We start from the raw sequence: 16,158 nt of genomic DNA, 5'->3' as shown, positions 1-16,158 counted from the left end.
AAAAAGTTATTACTTTGTACAATATGACATTATTCTGAATAAATGTATTAATTGTTACCTTTATAAATATAACAATTTTAGTATTTAAATGACATGAGGTGCGGGGCCATGTGCGGCTGCACCTATTGCACCTATCAAGGCCAGCTCTGTATAGCAAAACTCGCATTTGGCTCGCTGGGGGCTCCGCCCCCAGGCCCCCTACCTGTTAGTCGTCATTTGTAGATTAGAGTTTAGTTTGTACAACGCAGTAAGTGAAACAGTCAATATTAGTTATGTAAAAACAATTTTACGAATATATTACAAGAGGTTGGCACGTTAATTTCAAGCTCCAACTTAAAGAAACCTTTAAAAAAATTTTATTTTAAAGTTGCTGAAAGAGGGTATGTTAGTAAAGTATTTTTACAACTGAGTTTTTGGTCAAACGAAGTGATAATACAATTGGGTTTGTAATAGCGAAAATCGATATAGAAGTAATAACCATCTCACGAACATATTATAGTAGATTGATAAGATTAATACAGTAGTAAAGTATTAAATAGTATTATTATGAAGTAAATAGATTATAGTAAATATTCATGTATATATTTATGAAAATAGATGAAGTTATTTTTGTTTGCCTGTCGGTTAGCCACAAACTGTATGGCATATCCAGTTCCGCCACGAGGAGGCCAGGAAACGTCGGAACCATATTTACAATTACTTATAAATGTTCAAGTTAGTAAACTTTTTTATAAGATGAGTAGATTGATTAGTATGTCGATTGATAATTGAATACGTTGATAATAGTAAATAGTAAAGTATCATATTAAATAAATAGATTATAGTAGATATTCATGTATATATTTATGAAAATAGATCAAGTAATGTTTGTTTCCCTGTCGGTTAGCCATAAAATTTATGGCATATCCAGTTCGGCCACGAGGAGGCCAGGAAACGTCGGAACCATATTTACAATTATTTACAAATGTACAAGTTAGTAAACTTTACTAACTACTTTATACAACAACGGGGACTTTTGATAAGGCAGGCCCCCTATCGTACTGCCGATGTTGTCAAGTCACAACGGGGAGTTTTGATTAAGCAGATCCCCTAGCCTACTGCTAATGTCAAATCAGGTTTAGAGAAGGAGATCGCCATACACGATGTTCTTTGCGTATGCGATTCCATCTCGGACACGTTCGGGGTGTACGAGAACAACAATATGGTCTGGATGTCTGACCCTACTAAACAAGACGTACAGTTGCCCGTGCGTGAAGCAATCGGTCCGTAAATCAACACCGACTGAATCTATTGTCTGACCTTGGCTCTTGTGTCCGGTCATGCAATAGGCCAACATCAGTGGGAACTGACGTCGACGAACACGTAACGGCGAACCCTCGACAAACGCAAAAGTAAATGTAATCCGGGGAATTCCGATAGGTTGCGTCTGTCCGGGAAGTCTCACTGTAATCAGGCGGTTGGTGATGCCGATTACAATGACTTTAGTGCCGTTGACGAGTCCTTCAGCGATGTTGAGGTTCCTCATAATGAGGCAAACAGAGCCGATCTTCAGCCGCAGAACATGGTCTGGCACGCCCTTGCCAGTAGCCGTGTTCAGGAGTTGAACGTCGACATCCAGGCCATCGTCGTTCTCTCTGTCAACTGTGTCGGCGCTCCTCAGCTCGTACAGATGACCGTCGAGGGAGTTCAAGATGTGGTCGTTGATCTCCTTGACGTTCACTATCAGAGTCGAGAGGATTGCGCGTCGCGAACACATATCAGAGTCGAGTAAGACGTTTGCGGGAAAGACGGAATCGACCAAATCAGTCAAAGACGTCACTTGTCTAATCCCGAGCAGCGGAATTAGACTTTGTTCGTTCCGTCCCTCCAAGAAAGTGGTCGAACTGACAGTCCCGTTGCCTACCCTAAGAAGGAATTCGGAATAGGCTGTGGAACTACTAGTCCGATGAGCTGTTGTCAGGGCAAAAATTTTGAAATGCTGCCACAGATGGGAAGCCCGAAGTGAGACACAAACAATGTCAGTTGGAGTACGAGCGTTTACAACGACAGGCGCGATCTGGCGAAAGTCACCACAACAGAGGAATATTTTACCACCGAATAGCTCACTGGAACGCATGAGGTCTCGGAGGGATCTGTCGAGAACCTCAAAAACGAACCTATGTGCCATCGGGACCTCATCAAAGACAATGAGCCTTGCGGCCCTGATGAGCTCTGCTCGCTGGGAGCCGTTGGTGATGTTCCAGAAGCCGGTACCGTCACCGAAGTCGAGGGGCAACCGGAACACGCTGTGAGCTGTAGTTCCACCAGGCATGTTACCAGCGGCGATCCCAGAGCTGGCGACCGCCAGTGCAACCTGACGACAACCTCTCACGTATGCGAGGATGACACGAATCAGAGTGGTCTTTCCGTAGCCTCCCGGACCGTCGAGGAAAATGATTTTCGACAACGTTCCGCTGGCAGGGGCATTTAGAACGGAGGTGACGTACTCAAATACGCGGTTTTGATCTTCAGAGAGCTTTGGCACCCACTCCTCCACAAACACTCTCTGTTGATTTTCACCGTGTAAGAGCAGCTCTCTGCCCAACTCCGTCGTGTCATCGTGTACATCGGGGAGGCCGTGATCTGCGACGCAAGAACCCTGCCGACGGAGACTCCGATCAATATCGATGAGACCTAGCTTGTAAGCCAGTTCAACATCGAGAGGGTTACGCTCTATGTGGTCCTCGCAGATGGAATCACGGAAAGCATCCCACAGGAGAGCTGCGGGAGCTCCCATGTTGCAGAGGATCACAAAGAAAGAACGAAGTCTCGGGCCAGTCATGAAAGTGGCGGCCTCGCGCAGCGCGTAGTGGTACTCCTGTTCATCTTGCACTAAGCCAAGATGCCGCGCGACCTCTTGAAAAGTGCGGCAGTTCGGCCCACCGCGGGACAGGAGGTCGGCATAACCACGGCAAGCAACAGTCATCAGTAGGATACGCAGGTAATACTGTTCAGTCCTGCTCGGAGAGACCCAAAACAGTCTGCACACTTTCTCGCCGCGCTGGCGGGCCGTGATAAAATGGACGCCGTCAGGGTGCTCGTATATCTTCGCAGTTTTAGGGCGTTTGACGTGGACCACAAACGTTTCATAAAAACCCTGATATGTCACGTCGTCAAACAGTGAAATACGAGGCCGGTCGAAGTAGATTGTAAGTTTGGAGCTGTTCCTAGCAGCTGCCGCTGCCAGTTTGCCTGGTCTGAACAGGACGGACTGCTTGCCCTCCAGATGGACGGGAAGACATTCAGCCGTCGGTTCAGATTCTGATACGGGAAAGTTTAATAAACGCCAGCACGCGTCACTGGCACCCACCATTCTCTTCGTCACGTAATGCTGTACCTCATCATCTTGCTTACTGAAGGGAGTAACTGTGACGTTCTGGAGAGACCCTCCCTTCATAAGATATTTGAAGAGGTACTTAATCACGCGGCGAGTAGACGCCAGCTCCAAATTGATGTGGGCCTCGTATTTCAATAAAAGTGCGGAGTTATACGACACAACCCAGCCATCGTGAACGCTGATGTTTCTCTTTCTTGAAACAATTGTCCCCTGATTGGTATAATCTCGCTTGTACTGGACGAATCCCCTCTCGTCGACGTGGGTGGTTTCACAGCAGGGCTTGGGGAAATATTTGGTGCAGTAACCCTTTGCAGAGTCCCAACAGAGGAAGTCAGTCCTATGATCATTACCACATGGACCGTGGATCATGTGTTTTAGGACCAACTTCCTCAGTCGGCCTCCGGCCTCTTCTTCCGAGGGAATATCCGCGCGGATGATGGAGTCAATTTCGGACGCCTGAACTGGTCCGTCTCCGTCAATCTTGAAAACAATGTGGGCGTGAGGAAGGCCCCTCATTTGCATCTCGATGACGTAGACGATATAGACAGAGCGTCCAAACATTGCTCCACTGCGCAGGTCTCGGAGAAGTTCCAGAAGTTTGATCCTAAAAACTCTGCAAGCAGTGCTAGGGTCACTGCGAGTACCTCCACGAGGGCAAGCTTTCTTGTTCTCCTCCCAAGTCGCGTTGTACGTAAACGTCAAAAAGAAAGTGGGGGAACCCAGGCGCGATACGATTGCCATAGCGTCTTCGTATTTTACTTTCATGTACCTGGGCCCCCCGGTGAACGAACTTGGGAGGTAGACTTTTCCTGCCTGCACCCCACCCTCGCCTTGGATGGTTTCATCACGAGCGATGTCGTTCAAGACCTGCTGTGCATTCCGAATCTCGTCAACCGGCCCCACCCGCAAGGCACTATCGGTGTTCTTCAGCTGTGTAAACTTAATATAACGCAGTTTCTCCTCCTCGTACCTCGCGAACATCTCAACCTGCCAAGCTTGTGAGAGACGGCCTAGGTGAGAGAAGCGAGGTCCCGAAAGTAGGAGGCACCGCGAGTACTTAAATTGAGTCAGCTTAGCACCCTTGTTGTCAAGACGACCAACGTGCCATCCCACAGTGCCTTGTGGGTAGAGTAGGGGATATTGGAAAGGTTCCATAAGGGGATGTAAAAGGTCAATAAACGTAGGTCTGTCGGAGCCGCATTTCCATATTGTCAGTCTCCGGGGCTCAGTGTCGTTTTCATCATTGCTAAGCACGGCGTGCACCTCAACTCCTGTTTGCCGATCGCCGAGAACAGGGCCATGGGTAGACCTGCTTGTTATCTCAAATGCCAAGTGAGCATTTACAGAAGGCTCGTTGCTCAATCGACGGTAGTGCTCAATGTAAGGATTTTCCCTTGACAGGAAATCAGCAATACCGTCGATGATCTCGGCATCAAGCGATCTACCCATCGCAATGTTACGGCGCTCTTCACCATCGTCAATATACAGGCGGGACCGATTCACAAACTGAACGTTCCCAGAACGAGTGGTGAACTTTTGTCCTGGGGCGTCCAGATTGTAGACCTGGTGGTACATTCTTCCCTCGATCTTGAAAAAAGAAAGACCACTGGGATGACGATACCCGCCTGACACTTCGAGCGCGTAGAGAGCAAACAGGTCGTTGTACGCACGGGCTCTTTCCAAGAAGTGACGATTGGAGTAGAAGAGTTCTTGTAGAGGAGGAAGTTCGAGAACATTGAATGCTCCCTCCCCGCAGCACCATTGCTTTCTGTTCTTCTCCTCCTCAAAGAGCCGTGCTTGGCAATGACGACATCTGTAAATATCGTCCACCCAGAGACTGATTTTCTTCAATTTAAAAGGGTCTACTGTGGCTAATAATTCCCCACTCCAAACAGACATCGGGCCGTTTTTAATTACGGACCGGGCAAGTGAAGCAGGCATATGTTTGAGCTCAGAGAGCTTAGGATTTCGTAGTCGAAAAATTTGAACTCTTTCCGAAGCAGCACCGGGATGACGCAAGTCGTACTCCCTAACAGCCTGACGGTGTACATCAGGGTGAGTTTGGCTGTAACGCCCAACAGCCGCTCCGTTAACTTCGGGGTGGTTTTGAGAGTACTGACTTTTTATCTGCCTGATAAGGTCAGGGTGCGTCTCCCTATACCTTTTATTTGCCGCGTCCACTTGCTCTTCCCGGGTCGTGTCTAGATATTTCGGACGTCCGCGTTTAACTTTTTTCGGTCTACCAGGACCTTTGGAATCCTTAACAACTACTTCAGAGCCAGACTCTGACAGTAATTGTGCCAAAACATTCTCTGGACATTCAATCGTGTGGACAGTTTGATTAAAGGAAAATTTCAGTTTTGTAACGGAGTACTGTCCACCGACGAACGCAGAATTCACCAATAAAAGGGAGGCCAGAGAATGAAAATTATCACACACAAACAGCCTAGCCTTATTATTGCCCTCATCAATGTCTCGACGACGGCTTTCGTTAACCGCGTGAGAATCAAAGAGGTAGAGCCGCCCTTGGTAACGCCAAAAAGCGACTGCTACCAATTGACCCGTGAACACAAAGCCGCCATCAACAGAGTCGCCGGGCATGGCCGTTTCCAACATCAATGTTAAAGAAGTGGTCACATCGTCCGATTCGGCGATGCAACGCGGGTACGAACCATCACCAAAAAGTGGAAATCTCCTCGATGGTTACATGTTTGTCCGCAACCACGAAGTTCCTGGCAAGGTCCTCGGGAAACAGATACCTGTGAATGACGTTATACTCACGGCGTGATTGAGTGTACAAACGGTCGCCGGCCATGAGTATCTCGTCAATAGCATTGGTACTGAATCCACCACAGAACACTTGCCAGGCGAGTGCACAGGCTGAATTAGCCATGCACTGAGCATTGTTGCTGTCGGTGAATCTAAGATCTCCCTGATGGAAAGACCCAGCAGCAACACAATAGTGATCCATACTAACAGTTTAATCGAATAACAAGTATAGATCGCGAAAATCGGAAAATATAATAGTCCAAATAGGAGCAAGAAACTGGTCGTGAAACTGTAACAGGTATAGTCAAATTTGGTAGCAAAAATAAGAGCGAGAACCAACTCATTATAGTGCATTACCGACTTGTGCGTACTGCTTAACCAAATAATCCGCCATTATAAATTTTTTTTTGTTAAACGTTTTTTCATGTGTATTAAGGCATTTTTCTTTCAATTTTAGGAGCATAATAAGTAGAACTTTATGTCAAAAAAGTAGTTTTAAAATTAAAAACACGTAAAAATATCCAAATTTTGAAATTAAACCTATGTTTTGGGGGTCAAGGAGTAAAGTTACGAAAAAACATTAAATTACTAAAACTTAAAGTAAACCAAAGTAAATACAAAGAATTAATAATATTTGCATAAATAATTTACTTAGGTTGGGAAAAGTAGTGAAAACGGTAACAAATTTGAAAGAAAAATTCCAAATTTTGAAAGTAAGGCGGTTTTTGAAGCTGAAGGAGTGCGAATTTCGGAAAACGCATATTAGTGTCTTGTAGAGAATTTAATTCCAAACCTACGATTTTTCCTCTAATCGTTTCTAGCGCTTACCGTTTTCGAGCTGTAGCCGTTTAAAAAAAATGTGTTTTGTCGTTTTCGGAGGTCCGCCATTTTGGATTTTTGGAGGGGTTAAAATTTGAAAATGGGAATTTTGCAAATTTCACCGTTAATTAAGACCCATACTACGTTACTGCCAAATTTCAAGTCTCTATCACGTTTTTTAAACCGTTCAGATGAGCACACCAAAGTCCGCCACTTTTAATGTTTCAACGATCCATAAGAATAACGTTAGGCTCAAAAAAGTGGTAAAAAACCTTCAAATTTTGAGATTAAAACTAAGTTTTTGTGGTCAAGGAGTAAAGTTACTCCTTAAAACATGCAATGTGTAAAATTTAAAGTTAACTAAGTAAAATACAAAGCATTAATAATATTTGAAAAAAAAAATTATTTAGGTATGAAAACATAGCGAAAACCAAGAAAATTTTGAAAGAAAAATGCCGAATTATGAAAGTAGGGCGTTTTTTGAAGAAGAAGGAGTGCGATTTTCGGAAAACGCCAAAGAGGGTTTTGTAGAAAATTTAACTCCCGTTCATGAAAATTCTTTCAAATCTTTTCTAGCTCTTATCGTTTTCGAGCTATAGCCCTTAGAAAAAAACATGTTTTGTTGTTTTCAGAGGTCCGCCATTTTGGATTTTTAGGGTGGTTAAAATTTGATAATTTGAGTTTTGCAAATTTCACCGGTAATGTAAGATCCCATACTACAATACTACCAAGTTTCAAGTCTCTAACACGTTTCTAAGTAGTTCAGATGAGCATACCAAAGTCGGAATTTTTCAATGTTATTTCCCATAAGAATAACATTGGGGGGAAAATTCTTAAATAAGGGGGGGTTAAAATAAAAAATACAACTTTTTAGAATTTTCCCGGTGGTTTGGGCCCAAGACCTAAAAGCGTGCCAAATTTCAACTCCTAAAACTAAGTTTTTGTGGTCAAGGAGTAAAGTTACGGAAAAACATGCAATGTGTAAAATTTAAAGTTAACTAAGTAAAATACAAAGCATTAATAATATTTGAAAAAAAAATTATTTAGGTATGAAAACATAGCGAAAGACAAGAAAAATTTGAAAGAAAAATGCCGAATTATGAAAGTAGGGCGTTTTTTGAAGATGAAGGAGTGCGATTTTCGGAAAACGTCAAAGAGGGTTTTGTAGAAAATTTAACTCCCGTTCATGAAAATTCTTTCAAATCTTTTCTAGCTCTTATCGTTTTCGAGCTATAGCCCTTAGAAAAAAACATGTTTTGTTGTTTTCAGAGGTCCGCCATTTTGGATTTTTAGGGTGGTTAAAATTTGAAAATTTGAGTTTTGCAAATTTCACCGGTAATGTAAGATCCCATACTACAATACTACCAAGTTTCAAGTCTCTAGCACGTTTCTAAGTAGTTCAGATGAGCATACCAAAGTCGGAATTTTTCAATGTTATTTCCCATAAGAATAACATTGGGGGGGAAATTCTTAAATAAGGGGGGGTTAAAATAAAAAATACAACTTTTTAGAATTTTCCCGGTGGTTTGGGCCCAAGACCTAAAAGCGTGCCAAATTTCAACTCCCTAGCTCCTCTGGAAGTGCTCAAACATTAGTATCTTCCGTGAGTCAGTTACATACGCGAGTGTATAGTATTTAGACTCGCCTTTGGCTCGCTGGGGGCTCCGCCCCCAGGCCCCCTAGCTGTTACTCGTCATTAGCCGTGGGATGAAAGGGCGTGATTGTCGGAAAATGCCTAGAAGGAAAAATGTAGCTTTTGAGAATGTCCTAGGTCGTTTGACACCAAGACCAACAATCCTACCAAATTTCAGATCTCCAACTAATCTAGAAATGGGTAAACGTGATTTTGACCGATGTCCCTGTAAGAATAACATTGAGGGGAATGAATTCAATAGTAGAATAGAGTTCAGTTGAAACAAAGCAGGCAGTGAAACATGGCTATATTGCGTTATATCAAAACAATTTACGAATGTATTTGAGGAGGCTGGCAAGTTAATATCAAGCTCAATCTTCAAGAACCCCTTATAAAAAATTTAATTATAAAGTTGCGGTAAGAGAATATGTTAGTAAAGTATTTTTACAACTGAGTGTTTGGTCAAACTAAGTGATAATATAATTGGGGTTGTAATAGCGAAAATGGATATTGAAGTAATAACTAGTTCACAATATACATTACAGTAGATTGATAAGTATGGCATATATCCAGTTCCGCCACGGGGAGGCCGGGAAACGTCGGAACCATATTCATAATTATTTATATAGTAAATTGTTTATATAGTTAATGAAGAATTGTGATGATATTGACGAAAGTAACATTGGTTGAAATTGAAAGTTTTAGTATATTAAGTTAGAAGATGGTAGTAAAATTGCATATGTATTAATGAAAGATTATTAATAATACTGTGGGGTAGTGGTTTAGCAGTAGTTTATGAATTAAAAAAAAAATCTATAAACAAATGTTTGTTTCCTTGTCAGTTAGCCATAAACTGTATGGCATACCCAGCTCCGCCACGGAGAGGCCAGGAAATGTCGAAACCATATTTACAGTTATATAGATTAACAGTAATAGTATTTCAATTAAAAATATGTTAGTAAATATTTATAAATATAGTAATAGAAATCAATAATATAATGTTTGTTTCCCTGTCAGTTAGCCACAAACTGTATGGCATATCCAGTTCCGCCACGGGGAGGCCGGGAAACGTCGGAACCACAAACGGTAACACAATACACACTAAACACAAAAAAACACACAAAACACACTAAACACCAAAAAACACACAAAACACACAAAACACACTAAACACCAAAAAACACACAAAACACACAATAACAAACTAAAGGTCGGGGACTTTTGTTAAGGCAGACCCCCTGTCGTACTGCCATGGATGTCAAATCACGACGGGGAGTTTTGTTAAAGCAGATCCCCTAGCCTACTGCTAAAGTCAAAGTAGTAATTAACGTAGGAGCTCGTCGTATACAATGTTCTTTGCATAGGCAACCCCTTCGTGGACCCTGTCAGGATGGACCAGAACAACGATGTCGTCAGGATGTCTGACTCTACTGAGAAGGACGTACAGTTGACCATGCGTGAAACAGTCACTGCGAAGATCGACTCCGACGCGATCAATCGTCTGGCCCTGGCTTTTGTGGCCAGTCATGGAATAGGCCAGCATGAGAGGAAACTGGAGACGGCGGACGCGAAGCGGAGACCCCTCGACAAACGGGAAAACGAATTGAATCCGGGGAATACAAATCGAATCGCGTTGTCCAGGAAGTCGCACCGTGATCAGACGAGGTCTAATAGCGGTCACGATCACTTTGGTGCCGTTTACGAGTCCGCTGTCAATGTTCAGGTTCCTCATGACGAGACACACGGAGCCAATCTTGAGTCGCAGGACATGGTCTGGCACGCCCTTGCCAGTAGCCTGGTTCAACAAGTGAACGTCCACATCCATACCGTCGTCGTGCTCCTTGTCCACGGAATCAGCACTTCTCAACTCATGAACAAAGCCGTCAGTCAGATTAAGAACGGCGTTGTTGATCTGCTGGACATTGGTGTTCATGGTTGAAAGAATAGCCCGGCCTGCGATTCTATCTGTATGGCTCAGGTCACAAACGGGGAATACAAAGTCAACTAAATCGTGAAGTGATGTCACATATCTAATACCGCTCAAAGGAATCAGACTTGAGCAGCCACGGCCTTCTTCAAAATCTACAGATCTAATTGTTCCATTGCCTACTTTTAGGAGAAACTCGGAGTACGCAGTGGAACCAGAAGTTCTGTGAGGGGTGGACAGGGAAAAGATTTTGAAGCTTGACCACAGAGATGACGCACACAGTGACACACAAGCAATGTCTGCTGGAGTACGAGCTTTAGCTACAACTGGTGCGATCTGTCGGAAATCTCCGCAGCAGATGAAGATCTTGTCCCCAAATGGCTCAGGTGAATTCATCAGGTCACGCAGAGATCTGTCAATGATTTCAAAAATGTACCGGTGAGCCATCGGGGCCTCATCAAAAACTATGAGCTGGGCTGCTCTGATGAGTTCTGCACGCTGAGATCCGTTGGTCAAGTTCCAATTACCAGTGCCATCGCCGAGATCAAGTGGCAGCCTAAACATACTATGTGCTGTTGTGCCACCAGGCAGACTACCAGCAGCAATGCCGGAGCTAGCGACAGCAATAGCAACCCTGTTTAGACTACGAACGTATGCGAGGATCACATGAATTAAGAAGGTCTTGCCGTAGCCGCCAGGTCCGTCGAGGAAGATAAGTTTTATGGGCCGACTGCCAACCTGGCCATGTAATATCGATCTTACATAATCAAACACCACTCTCTGGTCGTTGGAAAGCTTTGGTTCCCACTCATCTACCAGTGATCTCTGTTGATTCTCACCGTAGATGAGTAGTTCCCTACCCAATTCGGTCGTGTCGTCATCTACAATGGGCAGACCGTGGTCGGCCAAGCAGGATCCCTGACGGCGAAGACTTCGATCGATTTCAATCAGACCCACCTTGAAAGCAACGTCGTGATCAAGAGGATTCCGCTCCAAATGGTCCTCACACAATGTATCACGGAAAGCATCCCACAAGAGGGCCGCAGGAGCTCCCATGTTACAAAGAAGAACAAAGAAAGAGCGGAGCCTCGGGCGGACCATAAATCGAGCAGCTTCCTTCAGTGCCTGGTGGTACTCGTCCTCATCTTCAACCAAACCGAGGGTGCGTGCTACTTGTTGGAATGTTGTGCAACCATCACCACCACGAGCGAGCAGATCGGCGTAACCACGGCATGGTATGATCATGAGAAGCAACCGAAGGAAATACTGCTCACTCCTGTTTGGTGAAACCCAGAAGAGTCGACAGATCTTTTGACCACGTTTTCTGGAAGTTAAGAAGTGCTTACCGTCTGGATGTTCGTAAACCTCAGCACTACTTGGACGTTTGCTGTGAACAATGTATTGTCAAAAAAACACTGGTATGTTAAATTGTCAAACATTGGCTCACGAGGCCTATTGAAATAAAAGATCAAGTCAGAGGTAGCTCCAGAAGTAGCGTGCGTCAAGTTGTTTGGCCGAAAACACACATTCTGTTTCCCTTCTAGGTGGACAGGGAGACATTCAACAGTGGGCTCAGACTTTGATATGGGGAAATCCAGGAGACGCCAGCATGCATCACTGGCTCCCACCATACGCTTAGTCACATAGTGCTCGACTTCATCGTCTTGTTTACTCAAAGGAGTAACTTTGACGTTCTGAAGCGAGCCACCCTTCATTAGATATTTAAATAAATACTTAATCACTCGTCGAGTGGAAGCTACCTCTAAGTTTATGTGTGCCTCATATTTTAGAAGCAATGCTGAGTTATACGGTACAACCCAGCCGTCATGCACAGGAATCGATCTGTTCCTTGACGTTATACTCCCTTCATTATTGTAATCACGCCGATATTGTACAAACCCTCTTTCATCTACGTGGGTTGTTTCACAGGGAGGCTTAGGGAAGAATTTCGTACAGCTACCTTTGTCAGAGTCCCAGCAAGGGAAGTCGGTTCTGTGATCCGTGCCACAAGGACCATGAACCATATGTCTCAGAACCAACGCCCTTAATTTGCCACCTGCCTCTTCCTTCGACGGGATATCAGCTCGAATGATGGAGTCTATGTCTGCTGCCTGAACAGGTCCATCGCCTTCGATTTTGAACACGATGTGGGCATGTGGAAGGCCCCGCATCTGCATTTCGATAACGTGGACTATGTACACAGAACGACCGAACATAGCTCCGCTACGTAGATCCCGAAGAAGTTCCAGGAGCTTAATGTAAAAGACCCTGCAGGCTGTACTGGGATCACTACGACCACTGCCTCGAGGACAAGCCCTTTTGTTTTCCTCCCAAGTCGCACTGTAGGTAAATGTAAGGAAAAACGTAGGAAAGCCGAGACGAGAAACTAAGGCCATAGCATTCTCGTAACGCAATTTCATATACCTCGGCCCCCCTGTGAACGAACTTGGGAGGTAAACTTTGCCAGCTTGTATCCCACCCTCCCCTTGAACAGTTTCATCATTAGCAATGTCGTTCAAAACCTGACGTCCTGCTTGATGTCCACCTCGAGTAACCGTCTCAACTTCATCCAACGGTCCTATCCGCATGGCATTTTCAACTGATTTAGTCTGCGTAAACTTTATATAGTTAAGCCTTTCTTCCACGTATCTTGCATACATCTCGACCTGCCAAGCTTGAGACAGTCGGCCGAGATGCGAAAACCGAGGATCGGATAGTAGGAGGTAACGCGAATAATCATATTGCGACAATTTCTTATTAAAGTTGTCCAAGCGTCCTATGTGCCAGCCTAAAGTGCCATGGGGATAGAGCAGAGGATATTGAAATGGCGACTGAACATAAGGGGACTGAACAGATTTATGGAACTGGGCCTACCAGAGCCAACTTTCCAAATCGTAAGCTTACGGGGCTCGTAAACAGTTTCCTCAGTGCTTAGAACAGCGTGTACCTCAACACCTGTTTGCCTGTCGCCTAGAATAGGGCCATGGGTAGCTCTACTTGTTACTTGGAAGTCCAAGTGAGCGTTGACTGCAGGTTCACTACCTAAACGCCGATAGTGGACAATGTACGGATTTTCCTGTGACAAAAATCGCGTAATTAAGTCAATTATGCCACCGTCGAGAGATCTACCCAAGGCAATATTCCGACGTTCTTCACCGTCATCGATGTACATGCGAGAACGATTTACAAACTGAACGTCCCCAGCCTTAGTAGTAAACTTTTGACCAGAGTCGGACAGATTGTAAACCTGGTGGTACATTCTCCCTTCAATTTTGAAAAATGAAAGACCACTTGGATGCCTGTACCCACCAGATAGTTCTAATGCACAAAACGCAAACATGTCGTTGTAAGCACGAGCCCTATCGAGAAAACGGCGATCTGAGTAGAACGATTCCTGAAGAGGCTGTAGATTAAGAACGTTGTTTGCCCCTTGACCACAACACCACTTCTTTCTACCCTTTTCCTCTTCAAATAGTCGAGCACCACAGTAAGAACACTTGAAAATACTATCATCCCAAAGGCTAATTTTGTTGAGATTAAAAGCAAGAATATTGTTCAGCAACTCCCCCTCCCAAGAACCCATTGGACCGTGATGAAAAATATGTCTAGCAAGTGCTGCTGGCAAATGACGAAGCTCAGAAAGCATAGGATTTTTCAGACGGAAAATGGCTACCCTTTGCCGAGAGGCGTCTGGATTCTTTTGACTGTATCTTCCAACAGCTTCCCTATTTACCTCGAGATGAGTTTGGCTGTATCGCTGTACAGCCTCCCTGTTAACCTCAGGGTGAGTTTGGCTGTAGCGCCCTACAGCCTCCCTATTCACTTCAGGATGAGTTTGGCTGTAGCGCCCTACAGCCTCCCTATGGACTTCTGGATGAGATTGGCTGTATATACGGACAGCCTCCCTATGAGAATCAGGGTGGGTTTCTCGGTGACGGCGAGCATCGTCTACATTTTTGTCCGGGTGATTATCCGTATATTTCTTCTTTGCGGCAGCAATTTGTTCGTCCTTAGTCGTGTTTAAAACTTTAGGACGCCCACGTTTCAATTTTTTTGGCCTTCCGGGTCCTTTTCGGGGAGTATCGAGATTGGGGAGGGATTTAAACTTTCTCAAAGGAGAAATCACTACAACTGGATATAGGGTATTCAATTTTGGATCTTGGAGGAAATCAGGACTGGGGCACTGTGAAAGTGATTCGTTGATAGAATCGTTAAGAATTATAAATTCAGGGCTAGGACAATGTGGGGTAGGAGTAAAATTCAAACTGGGGAGTGGTGTGATAACAGGGTTGAACACAAAGTCAAGCGAAGCGGATGCGACATGGCTATCGAATTTCAATTGTGTTATCGAATATTGATGTGCATTGGCTTCATACACTACGTTACATAGCAGTAGGGACGCTAAAGATATGTAGCTATCACACGCAAACAGTCGAGCCAAGTTGTTGCCCCTGATATTGATGTCATGCTGACGATGTTCATTTACTGCATGTGGATCAAACAAAAAGTATTTATCTTGGCTGTGCCAAAAGCCAACAGTCACATTCAACCCAGTAAATAAAAACCCGACATTCACAGTAGCTCCTACAAACAATAGCTCTAGCTCACAGGCGAGCTCTGCGATGCTATCATCTAATAAATCACGAGTTACTGGGTACAAAGCATCATATACATAAGAAATATCAACACGAACTTCATTTCCAGCAACCGTAAACTCGTGTGGAATTTCATCAGGGAACAAAAACCTATTGCCACCAACACAACCCTCATTACGTAATGACCTATACAAGGCATCACCACTTAAGAGTATGGAATCAATGGCAAAAGTAGAGAATTCTTTTCCCAGAGATTTCCAAGCGATGGCACAGGCTGAGTTTGCCACACATTGGGCGTTTCTGCTGTAAGTAAACCTCGAATCCCCTTGATGAAACGATCCACTGGCAACACAAGTATATGCCATGTTTATACTTAATAACTCCAGAATTTAACACGATAATTGAACTAAGAGACAAACTGTATAAACAACAATTAAACGCAGAAGTTTTGCGTCTAAGTAAAGCACTACAAAGAGTCCCTAAGCAGGTACAAAGTAGCTAATAACACAACCAGACTTAAAAAAACCAAATTAACTTAGCCTACTAAACAAAAGGTAGGCTCAATAAAGATGTTACCTACTCAGGATTAAGCTAAAAAAATCCCTGGGATTATACGGTGAAAAACTAAAAACCAAAACCACTTATACTGTACGGCACCAGCGACAAAAACAACTAAAAGCCGTTAGGGAATGTAAATATAAATGGTGGAAATAAAATTCAGGTACTCAAAAACTTAAGTACTCGATTTTCACCTGACAAGAAATGAGACCACTGACTACTAAATCTAATGGTGCCAGCTATACAAGCCAGCTACTCAAAAACTAAACCTACTAAATTATTAACTAACAACAAGAAATAAGACTACTGGCTACTATTTTTTGTAGTAGTCAGTAAACCAAAGTATAAATAAGAACTAATAAAACGATGGCAACACGTACTAGCTGACCAAAAAAAAACTTAAATCTACAGTAAAAACCACACAATATTTGATTTCTACTTCTATTTACTGTTAAACAACTAATCAACTCTCTAACAACAA

At 43.8% G+C, this 16,158-nt stretch overlaps 1 protein-coding gene across 1 annotated transcript; it reads right to left on the bottom strand.

Annotated features, from left to right (window-relative positions):
• Positions 1 to 1,117: 1,117 nt before the first annotated feature.
• Positions 1,118 to 5,977, bottom strand: LOC128984020 (uncharacterized). Its single transcript, XM_054403303.1, has one exon. It carries the CDS (start codon positions 5,975 to 5,977, stop codon positions 1,118 to 1,120), a length of 4,860 nt encoding a protein of 1,619 aa, XP_054259278.1.
• Positions 5,978 to 16,158: the final 10,181 nt, after the last annotated feature.

This window comes from Macrosteles quadrilineatus, unplaced genomic scaffold, assembly GCF_028750875.1.
Source record: "Macrosteles quadrilineatus isolate MER2022 unplaced genomic scaffold, UCM_ALF_1.0 Scaffold_2__2_contigs__length_208266976, whole genome shotgun sequence".
Taxonomy (NCBI): Eukaryota; Metazoa; Arthropoda; class Insecta; order Hemiptera; family Cicadellidae; genus Macrosteles; species Macrosteles quadrilineatus.
The sequence above is the reverse complement of the archived record's forward strand: the minus strand, read 5'-3'. Positions and strand labels throughout refer to the sequence as shown.

What these genes read in the sequence shown, in the direction of transcription:
- LOC128984020 (XM_054403303.1), bottom strand. Translation starts at nt 5,977, where the DNA reads ATGCCCGGCGACTCTGTTGATGGCGGCTTTGTGTTCACGGGTCAATTG.